This window comes from Battus philenor, unplaced genomic scaffold (genome assembly GCF_028537555.1).
Source record: "Battus philenor isolate CCGP_79_NKW_IND1 unplaced genomic scaffold, ilBatPhil1.0.hap1 SCAF_10, whole genome shotgun sequence".
Taxonomy (NCBI): Eukaryota; Metazoa; Arthropoda; class Insecta; order Lepidoptera; family Papilionidae; genus Battus; species Battus philenor.
The window spans coordinates 13,215,677-13,233,589 of NW_027181662.1; the positions used below are offsets into that span (position 1 = coordinate 13,215,677).

A 17,913-nucleotide genomic window follows, 5' to 3' on the forward strand; every position below is an offset into this window, starting at 1 on the left:
TAAATAACCTAAAGATTAGACACGTCTCACATCGTATGTGAAAACTAATGTAATTGTATTGTGTAGTTCACATATTGATAGGAGCGTTATGGAGTATAAACTGTATTCTTTGCAACACTTCTTCTAAAACTAAACATGACATGGAACATTTCCCACATCAAAACGATCTGTACCCTACAGAAATCTATAGCTCATGGATACATTTCTAACGACGTTAAAATGGCTAACACTGGCGTGTCTAGATTTTCTGTTGTTTTTTTTTATAAATTCATCATTTCTGCCGTAAGATGTGCGCTGTTGAACTTATGCCTCCCCTAATTCCAATAGTACCGATTGAAAGTGGTCTGCATTTATGTCATCTTGGTGTCATTTGCCGGTCCGTGGTCTAAACTTTACAAAACGGTTGCCTGCCCGCTGCTAATTCGCTGAACTTTATCGGTCACTTTCATTAGTCTACGGATCTTCTTATTTTTGCTTCTATTTCGTTGAAAAATCCCGAGCATATACCATTACATGATTTGTTAAGCCACTAAGAGTTTTTATCATTTTTTTTTATTTGTTTTATAAAACCAAATCTTCAATTAAAAACTCTACCGAATTTGTTGTGGGCTTCTCGCTATGTTAATTTCTAATTTCTGGTTTGTATAAAATTTGTCTATTTTGGAATTATGCCCGTAGTTTGCACAAATGATCATTATAAATGATACCAATTACATATAAACATAAAAATGATTGTGAATAATTATATTATAGTTATATTATTCTTCAATTTTCTTAAAATCATTTGATCGGTAATTCATATTAATATTCAAACTAAATCAGTCTCGTAGATAATTATCTTCGAGATTGAATTAGGTTTCGGAATTTTCGGTTTTCGGAAATTTCCGAGCGTTCTATTTTCGTGTCTCTTAAAGTGACTGTGACCTTACTAATGTTAAAGACTATATTTTGCCGCCGTAAGTCTTTACCCATAATAAACGTTGATCGTAGTCTTTCGTCTTTCAGTCAATGAGGTATGGAGGTCCCACTGACATTAGCGTCCGTGCTCTTGTTTTACTATTACGTTAATTATTTACGATTTTTTTGCTTACGTTTTTACATGTTACAGTGTTTGAGTAACAAAATGTCTTTTAATTTATATTAACAACTCTCTATGTCCAGCTTTTAAGATTACGTTTCGTGTGATCACCTTCTCATCCCTACTGCATATTGCCATCCTCGGGTTGTACAATGAGGTATATTGGACGAGATCTTTCGTAGGTTATTGATTAGGAAGTGTTCATGCATCTTCTACGGGACCTTTTCTTTACATCTTCAGATGGATGTTTTCAAGTGTGAAAACAAATTGGTCAAAGAAAAGTTTTTTGTGCTCAATTACAAGAATTGTCGTTCAAAATTATATGTACATAATAGAATAAAATGCAAATAAACTATAATAAAATAGTTTTGATTTTTTTATGTAATACCAAATTTATGAAAGTATTTGCGAGCAGTGTTATAATTACTCAATTTGAAAATGTCAACCCACCTTCGCATCATAACGAAGTAAAACTTAACTCGATTTTACGAAAATATTTTTCACCTATTAATAGTGACTTTTTCAAATAACTGAATGCATTTTCAGTTTCTGTTGAGACTTTTAAAATTATTCACACATTTTTTACTATATTTATATTTACCGTTAATATTAAAAAGTGAAAAAGGGCACAAACAATTATCTTGTAAAAAAATAGATGTACATAGACATCTCTACTTACTACCAAGCGAGAACGAGAAAATAAACGCATGCAAAGCCTTCAACTAAACTAAGGCATTAACCCGAATAAAATATGTGTGTAAGTTGTAAATCATTATGTTTTATGTCTAATTCAATTTTAATTCAAAACACTTTTATCATAATTAAAAAGTATTGTACAACATTCCCTAATGTCTCGATATAACTAGTTAAAAACAGTAATAGTTTATCTCATCATATAATAAAGTTAATAATTGGACCCGAAATTTATAACTAATTTTCATTCCTATTATCAAAATAATGATGGCAAAAGTGTAACAATTCAAGTTGTACATTGCTCTAATGTGACTTGACTGATGAGCAGAACTTTGGCTTTGAAATTTCCGTGACTACATAACAATTGGAAAATGTCAGCCTAATGTTACAGAGATGTGAAAGGGTTATGTTTTTGGTACTTTGAAAATTTAATAATTTTACAGTGACGAATCAACAAATCTATTTGAGATTAAATTAGTAAGAGATATCAAATACTTTTTAATTACTGCAAAGTAATATTTTCTAGGTAATTTTTTTTAAATAAAAATTGTTCTAATTTAAAGAGAAAAAATCTTTTTAAAAATTACAAACCCCAATGAGTTTCTTGTCACTTCTTCTCACTAGATGGCGCATTACGTACTAACATAAACTTAATTTTAAGCTAAAGTTCAAAAATTAAGTATAATTTAGCTAGTACTGCCTCACTTACTAAGAAAAACCAAGTAGGATCTCTATCTGAGTTCCTACTTGGTTTAGAATTTTTTGATGACTGTATTCTTTTTCTTATTCCTTTTCAGTCGATAGACTCTCACTGCAAGCCATAGGCCTTTCCAAAATTATTATATAAATTATATAATAAATGATAATTGTATTACTATGTTTTTAACACATTCAACATACTGTGAAATAGAGTAATTTACCTTTTGACAGAGGCCGTGCTTAATAAAATATTCAAAGGAATAATTGAAAACCGACGTAAGCAACATTAAAAGTTTGCATATAAAGTCAAACCTAATACCTCAGTTGACTTTAAAGCATCAGATGTGAAGTTACGGGCCTGCGCTGTTTGTTGGTGTAAACACTTTGTTTGTTCCAGTTTGTTTCTTACCTCCTAGTTTATTCATTACGTGGTTGTATTTTGAAATATACAAGCCAGTTATGCTACACGGCTTTGGTATGTAAATTTATATTTACGCAATAAGTTTTGAATGTGGTTTTCAAAGATGCTACAGTTTTATTTATGGTCTATACATTTTCACAAATTGTTAATCGGTTCACTAAAGTAAATCTACAATTTCTTTGATTAAAAATATACGAAACTTAATATAAACAATCAAGCAATTAAAATGATTAATGATAAAATGTTTAATTCAGTTTAGGATTGTCGGTAAATAGTTTCAGTGAGCAAAGACGTGATTTACGCAATCAAGTATTTGTTTACAATTAAAGAGAGATATAAAGAGAAAAAAATGACTTGACATGACTTAAAATTATCATTTTCACAATTTCAGGTGATTTTTCGTTAGCTGAAAATAAATAATATTTAAGCAATAAATCACCGAATAATTAATTTCCTAAAATTTCTCACAATTATTAAAGAATTTTTGTATAAAGTCATGTGCAATTTTTCTGAATAATCATAATCCTCATTTAAAAAAAAACTAGAACTGAAATAGATACAGCCACTTTTATTCTTCTTATATAAAGAAGGGTATATTAGCGTAAGACCAATCTGCGAATAGAATCATTAAGTAAGGTTATGATAAAATATCAATGATTTCTAAACGGTTTTAACAAGATTGTTTATAACAAACACGTTTGTTTCACACCCAGTGACTTTAGCGGAAAATGGGTAAATTCTATATTTTGTAAAAGGATCCTCAAGAACAGAGAAGTGTCGCCTCCCTCATTGGTGACGACAAACGTCATAAAATATAAGAAACATTTGCAAGGTTCTTCAAAGAGTTATGCAGCAGACGTTTGCTAGAAACAAATGCAATGATTAAAATAAAGGGTTGGGTAATTATGACTACAAGAAAACAAAACGTAAATCATAATAAAATACGTGTCATTGAATAAATAAAGACGTAAAAGGTGTAAACAAAAATTGTAAATGAACAAAACAGATAAATATATGCTACAAAATAAGGACCAATTGAATTCAGAATGTAGACGAAGAAAGACTACGTATGAAAGAACACCAGAAGGTGAAGAATAAAAGGATGAAGATTTTTTGAGATGTGGGAAAAAAAGAGAAAGAGAATTAAAAAATATTTGCACCCGCATTATAACGTCCCTGCCCCAGAGTGGGAGAAACGAGGAAAAAGAAGGTCCAAGAAATTACATTTTCCAATTAAAGTATACATTCCAATTAAATCCGCGCAGCTCGAGAATGGAATGATCCTACAGGGTCATAGTGAATAGGAACCTATTGAGTCTGTGCGCTTCAACTTCGACTACAACGCCATTTTTCATCTCGAACAAGAAAGTGTTAAAAAAAGGTTAAGAATGAAAACGTATGTCGTTTTTATAGATTTTTTGTCCTAAAAATACATGTTATTTTTCGAACATGTTTATTTTTGGACTCATTAAAATTACAAGAAGTCTGGTGGATTATGTTTTGAATTTGTAAAAGATCGAAACCTATTCAAATTTTCGTAGCAAATACAATGTATTATCCCTTTTTCGCATGCGGTCGAAATAAAGAGGCCGTAACAATCTACCTTCTTTTGGATTAGACGAGTAATTCGCAACCGACTGGAAAAGGTCTAATGAAGTCCGACGCGTAACCAGAACATGAATGGTGCGGTTAAAAAACGTTGATTGCTGCCGATAGATACACACAGACATATGTTACAACACATGTTTAATATATATACAGGTTTTCCCATTAATCAACGACAAACTTAAATCAGGTGATACGGTGATATATTACGTATTTTTTCCGCTATAATTTTGAGTACATAGTTTGACAAAAATGTTATCCTCTTTCAGAATTAAGCCATTCCCTTGTGATTTTTTCTCCGACGTGTAACGAAGAGTCATATGTTTATACAAAAGTGAAAAATGCATTCTTTAATGTTTTTGGATGGCAAGAATTGGTTTATGTCTGTTTGATGCAACTAAGAGGCTACATAATGCTGTCATCGTCATGATCATCGTATCAGCCATAAGTCACGCTGATAGAGGATTTTCCTATATATTTCCAAAAAGACCGGTTGAGAGCGTCCTGCTTCTAGCATCTTCCAACGACTTCAACGAGATCGTCTGTCCGTCTTGCGGATGAACGTCTTATTATTGAGTTGCAGTCTGTGTTTTCCCCATTCCAGAACTTATGTATGCTGTATTGATGATAATTGCATTAGAATAATAAAAATTCACTTACGTTTTGCGTTGACTCCAACGGACAATATCAGCAGCGCAACAAGCATAAGCATCAATGCTTTTTGCGCCATTTTACCTGTCAAAAAAAATAAAGCAATATTGTAATAAATTTATAAAAATTATAAAATCCAGTAATATTCTATAATTTCTGTAATAACTTTTAAATTAACGGGAATATTATACAAAAAATAAAAGAAATTTGCAACAAATTACATCGAGGTGTATGTTCTATTTAGGTTTTCTATAAATCAATGTTTACGGCTATTGGCATTACAAAGATTTTTACGACATAATCTGTTAAAAATAATTATTAATTATCATAGTTATTTTATTCACAAATCATATTTTATCTCTTTCGCTCTGTAATTCTTTTCTTTCATCTGTAGATCTTTTTTATAAACTATCAAGAAATATATAAATTTATTAAAGAAAAAAGTTTTGTAACTGTATAAAACATTTTAACGAGAAAATAATACTTGGAAATGATGTGGTTTAATTGCTATATTAAACTGCTGTATTACAAAAAAATCCGACTGAGCTTGTGGTTTCTTCTCAAGTCGGAAAATTTGTGGCGAAATAATCACAGTTGTCAAAATGCTTTCGCTTATCTGTCTATCCATCGGTCTGCGCATGCGCAAAATCTAAGGACGCGCGGCGTATGATTTGTATGTGCTTGTCAAAACTGCGTCTCACGCCGAAAAATATTATGAAATATAAGAATGGCTGTCGGCGTCAAGTTACATATGCGTTGTTGTTTGTGATTAAATCTTTAGTGCTGTGATGGAAAATAGAATTAAAAACTATCTTATAACAATTTTGAATCAATGTTTAGTATGTACAAATGTGTGGTGAAAGTTTTATGTAAAAATTATTTCATTCGCATGACAAATAATTTATTACGACGTTGGTATATCTGAAGTTGTAGACGGATGACTTTTAAATAAACTGTGTGCTTCTTTCATCCAACCGTTTTATTTTTTGTGCCTCTGCTCGCTAGGTATTGTCTCTAACATTGCCTACCTAACCTGTTAAACTTCACCACAAGGTAATAAGAAACGTCGAAGGAGGAGCTCCATTTTAAATGTTTAAAAGTGTACTCGACGGGCGATCTTCTTATGATATACGTAATAGATCACTATAAATTAAACGCATAAATAATTATCTGTTAAACAAACAATTCCCAACGTGGGCTGTGGCGGATTTGTAGTCACATTACGTAAGCACTGCGTACAGGTATTCCTCTATTTTTATAAATCATTTTATTTAACCATATACAACATTAATGTTATTATTTTGTCGTAAATAAATATAAAAATATTTAGCTAATGTTAATGAAATATTAAATTATAAGTAATAAAGGGTCTAATATATAGCTACTTCAGCTATGCAGCAGTAGTCGTGCAATGAAGTGCACCACCCACCAGCCCGCTGATAAATGCTCGTGCGGCAAACAATGCGAATTACACAACCCGGTGGTGGTTGTGTAATTAATTCACTCAACATGTGTTTCACCCCTCCACGGGGCATCCTCAGGAGTAATGTTACACCGACCAGTGCCAAACACCGAATCCGTCCGAAAACAATCTCGTGCGGGCGGTGCACTTTATTGCACGACTACTGCTGAATAGCTAAAGTAGCTATATATTAGTCCCTTTCTTACTTAGGATGGAATCCCGAAAAGTAACGCCTGAATCTATAAGATATCAAATAATAGTTCGACCCTCTTCTATGACCACGAGGGTCATGATTAAAGAGAGAGAAAATTATTTCACAATTCATTAAGTTGATATTATTGACTATTTTATAAAAGAATATTACTGATTATCTTCAGGGTATCGTAGCTAGTAAAATAAATGAGTTTATGAGAACTAAGCGATTTCTGGATTTCTTCTCTCCTTTTAGTACAAGAAAGGTAGGTCAAGGGAAAACAATTTTGAAACGCCACTCTAAAGCGGTAGCTCATATAAAATGTGTTAGGAGTAAAAGAAGTCTGACCAGTGAAGGTAAAAACAAGTGAATTGCAAGGAGGCTTCATAAATCTGCTATGTGTGTCTTCATTCCCGACCAACGTACCCGGTTCTCCCTACAACACAATGAACCTATCACCTGTACGGCTAATCAATGTAATGCTATGAAGTTACTTTTTTGTCGATAATAATAAAAACGTGTTATATAATATCTAGTGTATTCATTTTCGGAGTAATACGAGTTTGTTAGTTGGCACACGAAAGTGAATTGTCTACCATATTCACTCACTATCTAAACAAAACTAAAGACTAATTTCTTCGTGATAGTACTCTATGATAGACTAGATTCATTGAATTCGTTATAGCTTATTTATAAATCTGATGCCACGCTATTTTATTTAAATATTAAATAAACAATTCAATTTCTCCATTAATTTTTTTACCCGCATACATTGATTTCTTTTAAACTCCATTGTACCGAAAACCTTTCAACTTGCAAGGTTTCTTTAAGAACAACGTTTCTTTTTGTTACACTTTAATTACAAAGAAAACGAACCGTTATTCAATTATGTATCTAAAAAGATTTCTTTGTAAAATTATAATAATAGTAACAGTTTTTTTTATTAAAATATTTGAATTACTAACGAAATTAATAACCAAACTATTTATATATTATAAATAAATAAAAATTTTAAATAATCTTATTTATCGTTATGGATGTTTCGTATTTTCGAGACGGTTACGTGCAATAACGCTTGTGGATAGCAAAATAGAAAAATGCAGAAAAATAATAGAAAAACAATTTTCTTTCCTCATACATTGTAAAGTAAATTTAAACACCTGTCCCCAGCTGTCATACATTTGTAGTACATGTGTGTGTGTAATAAAACAATAAAAATATCGTGTATAAAGTCTTCGTCGTTTTAACCTATAGATGCCCACTGCAAGGCACTATGAAGGGATACATCATAATCGCCACGCTTGGCCGGCGGGTTGGCGATTGCTGAGTGGTATTATGATATGTAGAGGACGCTCTACGGAAACTTGTTTGTGAGAAGTGTCAATCCTATATAATTAATGCACCAAGTGTGAATTATATAAGACTGTATCCTTGGAATCGACCCTACGACTTACGATCGCAAATATATAATACAGAAAAAGTTATAAATCTAAAACTAAGAATAGTAAAGCCTGTTGTGAAACTTTGAAAGCCATTACGAATATAATAGCTTTTTGAAGACAAAGTTTAGTCGCGACGAGTTATTTTTTATTTTAGATGATTTTCAAAGACGACATCTCACGATATTAAACATTATTTCTGGCATGAGTGTTGTGGCTCGCCAGACCTAGCTTGTGTCTTAAATACTCGCAATTTTGGTAGTAGAGTTGATTCGCGAAGTTGCAATAATAAGAAGGTTCGAGTGTTTATTTCCGCAATTTGCGTAGTGTTCAGTATTTGCGGACAGTATTCGTTAAACTGTGCCGTTATGAGGCTGTTGATGGTAGGTGAAACACATCCTGTGAACTACCGGCGCTCCCTGCTCTCAACTTGCTGCCGCCTGATCAGTGCTGGAGATCGTGCGGCTGGCTACCGTCATCATCAGGGGAGTACCGAGCTGCGATGCAAAATCAGACCAGGCCTTCTACCCACTACCTATTTTAATTAAATATATATATATATTTCTTCTGCTGCCGAGTTGCTGTTTTCTTTCACCTACCATCAACAGCTTCATAACGGCACACTTGGCGACCCTGCCAGGATCCTCCTGCTGGGCAATGCTGTAAAACTCTGTGGCTGGTGCGCGGGCGCATTGGAATGTTTGTTATAAAAACATAGATCCGCTGAACCTATAACACGCTTCTACGACCCCATGCCACTTGAGATGTAACGTTCCCCGCCAAGGGTTGAACAATTTTTTGCTGTATTGCGATTTATGAGATGTTTCTCGTTGTTATATTTTTTGTTAAAAATTTTAATTAATATCTATGGGACGTTAACTTGCAACGTTACAAAACCCAATCAGTTTTATTAAAAATGGCAGACCGTTTAGATTACGTTTAGGCGCCTCTCAGCATACAGAAGCAATAACATAAACATTCAAACATTGACACATCCTTTTAGCACAGATATTGACCATGTACATACATTAACATTTTGGTATCTAAGAGTAACCACGTTTAATCTTTCAAGACATCCGTATATCTATTGTATTAATTTTGTCATTAATTAAATATTTTCTCTAACTACAAGCGTCCACAAATTTATTTAATTTATCTCATGTTTCACACACATTCAATTATCAATTTACATTCATTCAATGCGAATGAGACGCGAATGAAACACTAAATCAGTCTCTATTGAGTTTGGAGTAATAAGAAATGGATTTTTAAAACATTCGTGTAAAACTAACATTGGTTCGTTTCATGTTCCATTTCCAGCCATATTCATTATACAACATGTATAGCTGACTGCAAATTAATATATAATGAAAGATCTTTAAAATGCTTAAAAATGTTCAACAAAGTGCACCGCCCGCTAGCCCGCTAATAAATGCGTATGCAGCAAACAATGCAAATTACACAACCGACACCATCAAATCACTCTACAAGTGTTTCGCCCCTCCACGGGGCATCTTCAGGAGTTATGTTACACCGATTAGTGCCAAATACAGAGTGAGTTGGCGGACGGTGCACTTTGTTGCACGACTACCACTGCATGTGCGGAAGTGGCTGAATATTGGTCCTTTTCTTACTTAGGATGGACTTCCGCAAGATAACGTCTTATTCTATTAAATATTTTATGCCTATTTCTTATTAACCTATATAACACAAGCACTCTGATCTATCTGACGTCAATTTATTTTTTCCCTTAGAATGCGACAAGCCAATAACTTCTGTTAGTAAGAAACCTGCAGGGACAAATAGTAAACATGATTAAGTTGGAAACACTTTTATTTACTTTATTATGGATATCGTTATTTATTATTTCTATAACCATTATTTTTAGATACATTATACGATACATTAATTAATAAGAAATGAACTATATATTCATGCCTTTCAAGCTTCAACATTTATAACTGAACACCCTGTATATGTCTATTAATATTGTTTTAACAATCAGATTTCTATGATATATAACAAAAAAAGTACAGCCTGTTTACTGAATAATTATACAGGTTGTAGCTTTTGTGTTACAAAGCGTTTTCACGTGTAATTAGATTGAATTGACATAAGAACGGCCACCGCAATATTTTCACTTGGGATAACGCGATTATATTCGCACTTACTTATCTTTTGTAATGGATTTCCCAAAATAAACGACAGATTATATTAAGTGTTAATTTACTGACATGTCTCTAGAACGTTGACTATTTAAAATTGTTTTTTAATATCTATGTCGTATTTCTATAAGAGATTTAACCATGTATGTTTATAAAAATAATATTATTCTTTATTTGAAATTTTGTATAGTTAATAGTTGCTAAAAACGCCATTTATTGTTATTAAAAAGGTTACCGATTTAAAACATTGACGATTGTTTATGAGAAATAATTTCATTGTGATTTTCTTATCAAATTATTGTTAAATGCATCTAGAATTTTGTAAAGTTCATGTAATTAATATAGATTAACACAAATACCTAAGTAATGCTTAAGTATGCAATAAAATGTAAGGATGAACAGTGGTAACTCGGCAGTAGAGGACTGAGAATTGCGATCGAAGGTTGCGTGTTCAATTTCCAAGATGCAGTCTTATATAATTTACACATTGTGCATTAATTATATAGAACTACTATTGCTCATAAACAAATTTTCACAGGATAAGCAGCGGCACCTCTGTATACCGTAATACCACGCTCCGCTTGTATAACCAGGCGATTGGTATATCTCCATCGAGAGAAATCTATCAGGAGGTGTCTATTGTATAAAACCAAATATGTAAGAAAAGGACCAATATTTAGCCACTTCCGCACATGCAGTGGTAGTCATGCAACAAAGTGCACCGCCCGCCAGCCCGCTGATAAATGCGTATGCGGCAAACAATGCGAATTACACAACTACCACCGTCAAATCACTCAACACGTGTTTCACCCCTCCACGGGGCATCTTCAGAAGTTATGTTACACCGATTAGTGCCAAACACAGAGTCAAATATGTATTACATTAAATATTAGTATATTTTTCAAATATAAAAAGTTTGTTTATTAACTACAAACCATTTAAATGTAGTAACTTGTTAAAATCCCTTGTAAAACTTGTTAAAATTTTACATTGTCCAGACGTTTTAATTAGAATTCGAATATCTGTACTTTACAACATTGTATGAATAATTGTATTGAACAGACATTGTAGAACACTAAAATGTTGTAATGAAACTATTTCCATTGAAATAAACGAATAAATAATTAATTATTATTTTGCCTTTTCAGCACACAGACGCACACTGCAAGGTCTCCCCTAAAGATATCCATGGGGTGATGTACCATGATTGCCAAAGTCAGGCGGGTTGGCAATCGCAATGTAGTATTATGGTACACAAATTATTTATAAGCAGTGATAATAGCAGTGGCACAAAGTATGATGAATTATTATAAATAAGATTGTATCCCATGATTCGAACCCGTGACCTACAATCGCAAGTCACAGTGTTCAACCGCTGAGCTACCATTGCCTGATAAACAATTCACTTTTTCCCTTTTTAGATATCGAATAAGATGCTTACAAATATGTAAGAAATCCCCTTACTAAAATTAACTCTAATGTAATTCGAAATCCGTTAGAAATATGTACTACATGATTTTCCTTTCAGAAATTTGTTGTCATTTTAATCATAATACATATTAGAAAGTAAATTTGACCGCAACATTATATGTAATAGAAACCACTCGAAGAATTACCCAATCTTCCAAAATAAAAATTATCAAAAAAAATCTTTTCTATTCATTGTCGTTCTGACAATATTTTTTTTTGAAGTATAACTTTCTACCTATGAGAAATTAAATATAAAGTAATGCTTTTGAGAGGCAAGAAGGCAAAATAGTCTTACAAATAAGAAAACTCGACTTTGAAACAATTTGTTGCAGAGTTTTTGCATATCACGGCGCGCATGTCACCCTCGTAGCCATGTACGTTGAAAGTTTTCATAATAGGTTATTTCAATTTGATTCTAGTCTCTATGAATTAAATTCATTTGAAATTATTCTTATGATATAAAAAAGTAACTCACTATATATCTAAAATGAATAATATTTCCGAATGATGTACCGCAAGACGTATAAATTGGTACATCTGTACAAATGAAAAAACTTTTATATCGCAATAGGAATGGTAGAGCTTTTAATAAAATGTAGTTGATAATTGTTTAAAATGACACCGAACATAAATTATAATTTTCGTTCAAACTGAAACATAGAATTGTTCTATTGAAGGTTGTAGCCACACCAAACTGGAATATTTAAGTATCATTAACACAAATGAAACTGCGCAATACACAGTATGATTAGTTATAGATGTAAAAGAGGCTTTAAAAGATAAATTTGTAGATCATTTGCTATCAATTAATGATAAATAAATATATTTACAAAACTTTTAAGTTAAACGGTTTTTTGATACCCATATTGTGGTGGTTGTGGAAAAATATGTACCTAGTCCGCCATATTTAACGGCATCCATCTTGAATTTTAAATTTTGACATAATCTTCGTGTTTTACTAGTGTAGCCCTTTCATTTGATACCCATATTGAGGGAGTTAAGGAAAAATATGTAATCCGCCATTTTGTATCGGCGGCCATCTTAGATTTATAATGTTATTGATTTTATTATATTGTACTGTCATCTAAATTAAATGTGTGTACCAAATTTCAGATCAATCTGACAACGGGAAGGTGCTTAAATTTCAATTTCTAATTTTGACCCATATAAACAAATTCCGTACGGGTCGAACTAGATAAAACCGTTTAATAAAATAAGAACCTGATACATCTACCAAAAATCAATAGTTTTAATAATAATATATAACATAATAATAACGTAATATAGTAAAAAAATCGTTTTCAAACTTCTGTATATATTACATTATTTTTACCATATACCCCTGATAACAATGTATTGCGAGAAGTTATTGTATATTTCCAATTAAAATATATAGCCGAGGAATCCAAAGGTCCTCCGTTCGAAGACAAACCCTCCATAAAATGACTGGCTTAAACGTCACGATCGGTTGCTTTCTTTTTTTAATTTTTATATAAAGGACGTAATGGTAGCCTAGATGTCAACAACAATGAATATCTACTATTGCTTATGATACGATACTTATGATATTTTTATAATTAGAATAAAGAAAAAACAGTTTGTTGCATACTAACATCTAGCATGCGGTTTTCGCCACGTTTTTTACTACATGAATTTTAGATTTGTAAATGTATTACATAAAAAATAAGTGTAAAAGGGCTAATATACCGTTACAAAAATATTATTCCACAACAAATAAATATCTTGTAATAGACCCGAGAAGCATAATCAGTCCCAAGAATCCTTTAATAAATTTTATACACGCATTAATATGCATGGCCATTGGTCCCCGATGATTCTTACCTTTCCATAATAAATCTTTGATGTGACTCAATTTCATATATATCATGTTATTATTAAAACCGGTACAATCAACTCACTTTAACAATTATATACATTTTTTTATCTTCTTACTATTAATTCGGATGAAAATAGGTAGTTAGTTAAACTATATTTTGTTCAAATGATTTAATTACAAAAATGTTAGGATTAAAGAGTATTAACATTTTTTTTTTTGTTTTTCCACACTAATGATGTACTTTCATATTTATATTAATGATCAAAAGATAGCTGCCTGTACTAGGGATGTGAAAAGCTAATGGTCGCGTATGCAACGCATTAAAGGCGCTCCTATCCAACAGTTATATTAATTACAATAGTTATTAGAAACAAAATTTGTCATGAGTCTTAAAATTGGTAAGAATTATTATTCTAAACTAAGAAAAACTAGTATATTAGGTTAATAGATTCTTCGTATACAATTTACATAATTATACGCCTAGTACTAAAATGATAAAAAACAAAACACAAATAAAAAAACAAGTAACCTGAAAATTAAACTCTTCTATGACATACATCCTTCTGTTTGTGCACGTGTGTGCGTGTGTCTAAGTAAGAGAATCTGTATGTATGACTACGTGTTTTTTATCTATATATTCGTAAAAAAGCGGGCGAAATATGGAATGAGTCTGTGCTACGATGAGGTTTTATTAGTGTACTAGTTTAAACAATTTTTAATTTGTTATTATTTGCCTTGTTGTGAGTATGACGTCAAACATTCCTAGTTTAATTTAAATTGTTATTTAATTCTTATGAATCACTCTAATTACAACAAATAGTCAGTAAGTAGTAATATCAAGTCGTCAATATATACAGTGACGTATGAATACAAAATACATATATTATTGCGAAGATTTCAACCATGATGAAGTAAACAAGGATATCGTGTCAATGGTGTGAAATTTGCTTCCAAATTACTCAAAAGTTACGCGTGGAAACGTAATGATATTTTATCCTCCGGTGATTTAAAACCATCATGTTTACAATTGTTCATTGTTCTATCTCGAATATTATAATACATACATCATGTTTTACACGGAAAACACATTTGATGTATATTTATACCTAATTTGATTACTTTAATTTCACATCGTCATTTCAGCTGTAGGATACCAATAGACATATATCCAACATCTTTCAAAGATCTTGACAATTGTTCTTGGTTTGTTGAAATCATTAGAGCTGAATATAATATTCCAATAAATGTATACGTAATGCGATAGTCAAGTCTTTATTAGAATGCGACTGCAGCTAGTATGATTGGTTATTGATATAAAAAGTTCACGAGAGTGATTATAAAGCTCATTTGTCAGCGAAATGCTTTAATTTTTTTTTTCACCAGTATCTAATCACCCTATATAAAGTAACTATTCTGAAACTCGATGTGAATGTGAAAAAAACATACCAATAACTTTAAGTAGTACAAAGTTTTCTTGGATATATAGTAATTGATAATAATTTTTACAAGTAATTCGAATTTTAAAAATGCCTTTTCGTTATAATATCATAACGTTATTTATTATTTCTAAAATTTGCAAGCAAGTGCATACATAACACTTTAAACTTTCTCGCGTGAGAGTTAAAAAATTTAACAAAAATAAATTTTAGATGTGTTAATAAAATTCAGACATCTAAAACCTCCGCTTTTAAGGAAATGCAATTTAAACTTTCGATACGTTGTACAAATTCACTGATATATCGATGTAGCAACTATCTACGAACTCTAGTAACAATCGACACGTAAATTCTGTCTTTATAATGAGTTATATTGGTGTACTGCGAGATATATTCATTGGTACATCTGTACAACTGAAAACACTTTTATATCGCAATAGGAATGGTAGAGTTTTTGTTAAAATGTAGTTGATAATTGTTTAAGATGGCACCAAACATAAATTATAATTTTCATTCAAACTGAAACACAGAATTGTTCTATTGAAGGTTGTAGCCACATCAAAGCGTCCCAACTAAGTACTATTAATACAAATAAAACTACGCATTACACTGTATTACACAGTATTTGCTCATGGATGTAAAAGAGGCTTTAAAAGATGAATGTATAGAACATTTGTTGTCAATTAATGATAGATTATAAAATAAAATTAAAACCTGATACAGCTACTAAAAATCAATAGTTTTAGTAATAATATTTGACATATTAATAATGTAATATAGTAAAGAAATCCGTTTTCAAACTTCGGTATACCTTATATACACGATATGTCCCTGACAACAATGTACTGTCAGAAGTTATTGTCCTTTCGTATTCCAATAGAAATAATAAATTAATGTTACGTATTTTAGAGTGATAACACTGTGTATGATGATTAAAAATATGTGTAAAAGTTTTAAAGCTTATAAAAAAATATAATAACCTTGTATATACTGTTTACGATATTTTTCATTTGAACAGAAACTAAAAAAAATAAAGCTATAAATTAAGATCGTACCACCATTCAAAATAAGGTATGTGATGTAGAAACACATTTATTTAATTATTAAAACAATTTGTGCGCGGAAAATGAATAATTCGCCTACGCGAGGTTGCGCATCGAACCATGGCTCAAATCCGACTCCCCGAACTCCAACGGCCGCAGGCGCACGTGCTGCGCGTCTTGGCTACCTGCCAAGAGCAAGCAAGAGCGCGTATCGTGCACGCCGTGCGAGTGAGCGAGACGAGTGGGCGAGACAAACAAAAGGTTAAGCGTTGTGACGACGTCCGCGGGAACTTTCACATCTGGCGGGTTTTTATATAGCAATATTATTACATACTCCCCCTTTTGACCAGGACCAGTGACCTCACAACTGGTCAAACCGACACAAGCTTTCGCGGTCGGCCGCGAGGACGTTTTGGAGCCACAGGCTCAGGAATCTTAGTGCATTCACCCTCTCGCGAATGATAGCGTCTTAAGTCAGAGACATGATACTTCCCAATAGTAATGTCGGACTTATCAGGAAACGCTAACAGGTACGTAGTTGGGCTAACTTTCTTCTGATCGACGTAAGGCCCGTCTCGTTTAGGTACGAACTTAGCGCTGACTCCTTTTGCAGAGTTGCTGAGAACGTGCGTTTTCATCAATACGAGGTCGCCGACGTCGAGACTGTCACTTTTACGAATTTTATCTTTAACAGCTTTGCGGAGGTCTTGTTGGTGTTCAATACTTTCTTTGCTGGACTGGAGAGTATCTGCGAGTCTTAGCAGATAAGGTGTGATTTGCGGCACGTAGTTCTCCGCTTCGACAACTGCACGCAAGTCCGTCTGAGCTGCAATTGGTGAGCGAAGTTCGCGAGCAAAAGTCAGGTATGCAGGAGTTTGTTGGGTTGCTTTTGTCAACGATGTGTTTAAAGCGAAACGAATAAATGGCAGAGCTTCAGGCCATTTTTGATGGTGATTTTCCACGAGGATAGCCATTTGCACCTTAAGGTCCCTGTTCTTCCTCTCCACAGGATTCGCTTCTGGATGATACAGGGGCACCAGATTCTGCTTAACACCCAAAACAAACATGGCTTTCTGCATAACATCGGCGACGAATTGGACACCATTGTCAGAAATTAATCGCCTAGGAACACCAAAACGAAGGAAAACCTCCTCTATCAAGATTTTAGCACAAGCTTCAGCAGTAGCTTCAGTAAGCGCAAACAGCTCTACCCACTTACTGGTGGTGTCTTCGACGATAAGGACCCAACGTTCACCCTTGGGACCCCTAGGAAGTGGACCGAACAAATCTACTGCTACAACTTCGAAGCGCTGTGCGGGTACTGGAGTCTGCAACAAGCCTGAAGGCTTCTCATTCGAAGGCTTGTAACGCTGACATTCAGTACAAGACTTGAGATACTCCGCTACAAAACGACGCATTCCAGGAAAATAGAACCGCTGGGAAATACGATGCAAAGTCCTATCAACACCACCGTGACCAGCTGTTGCAGCGTCGTGACATTCAACCATAACTTGCTTCCGACGGTTGACTGGTACAACAAGCTGCGGTTCTTCCGTTTCTGCTTCTGTATATCGGTAAAGTATCCCCTTTGACATATGATAACCTCTATCTGTCCACCTACCAATCTCCACTTCTTCCTTTCCCTCCAGGCCCAGGATAATCTTCGCGATTTCAGGATCTGCGAGCTGATCTTCACGAAGAGCGGTTGCCTCCCATCGTGG

General features: G+C 33.1%; 1 protein-coding gene across 1 annotated transcript in view; it reads right to left on the reverse strand.

Moving 5' to 3' along the window:
• The window catches only part of CCHa2 (CCHamide-2), a 47,038-nt gene that overhangs the window by 16,104 nt on the left and 13,021 nt on the right, over positions 1-17,913 (reverse strand). Inside the window, exon 2 of the mRNA XM_068769110.1 lies at positions 5,157-5,231. Within this exon, the coding sequence (XP_068625211.1) occupies positions 5,157-5,226 (70 nt within the window). The 5' untranslated portion in view covers positions 5,227-5,231. The remainder of the gene's footprint in view (positions 1-5,156; positions 5,232-17,913) is intronic.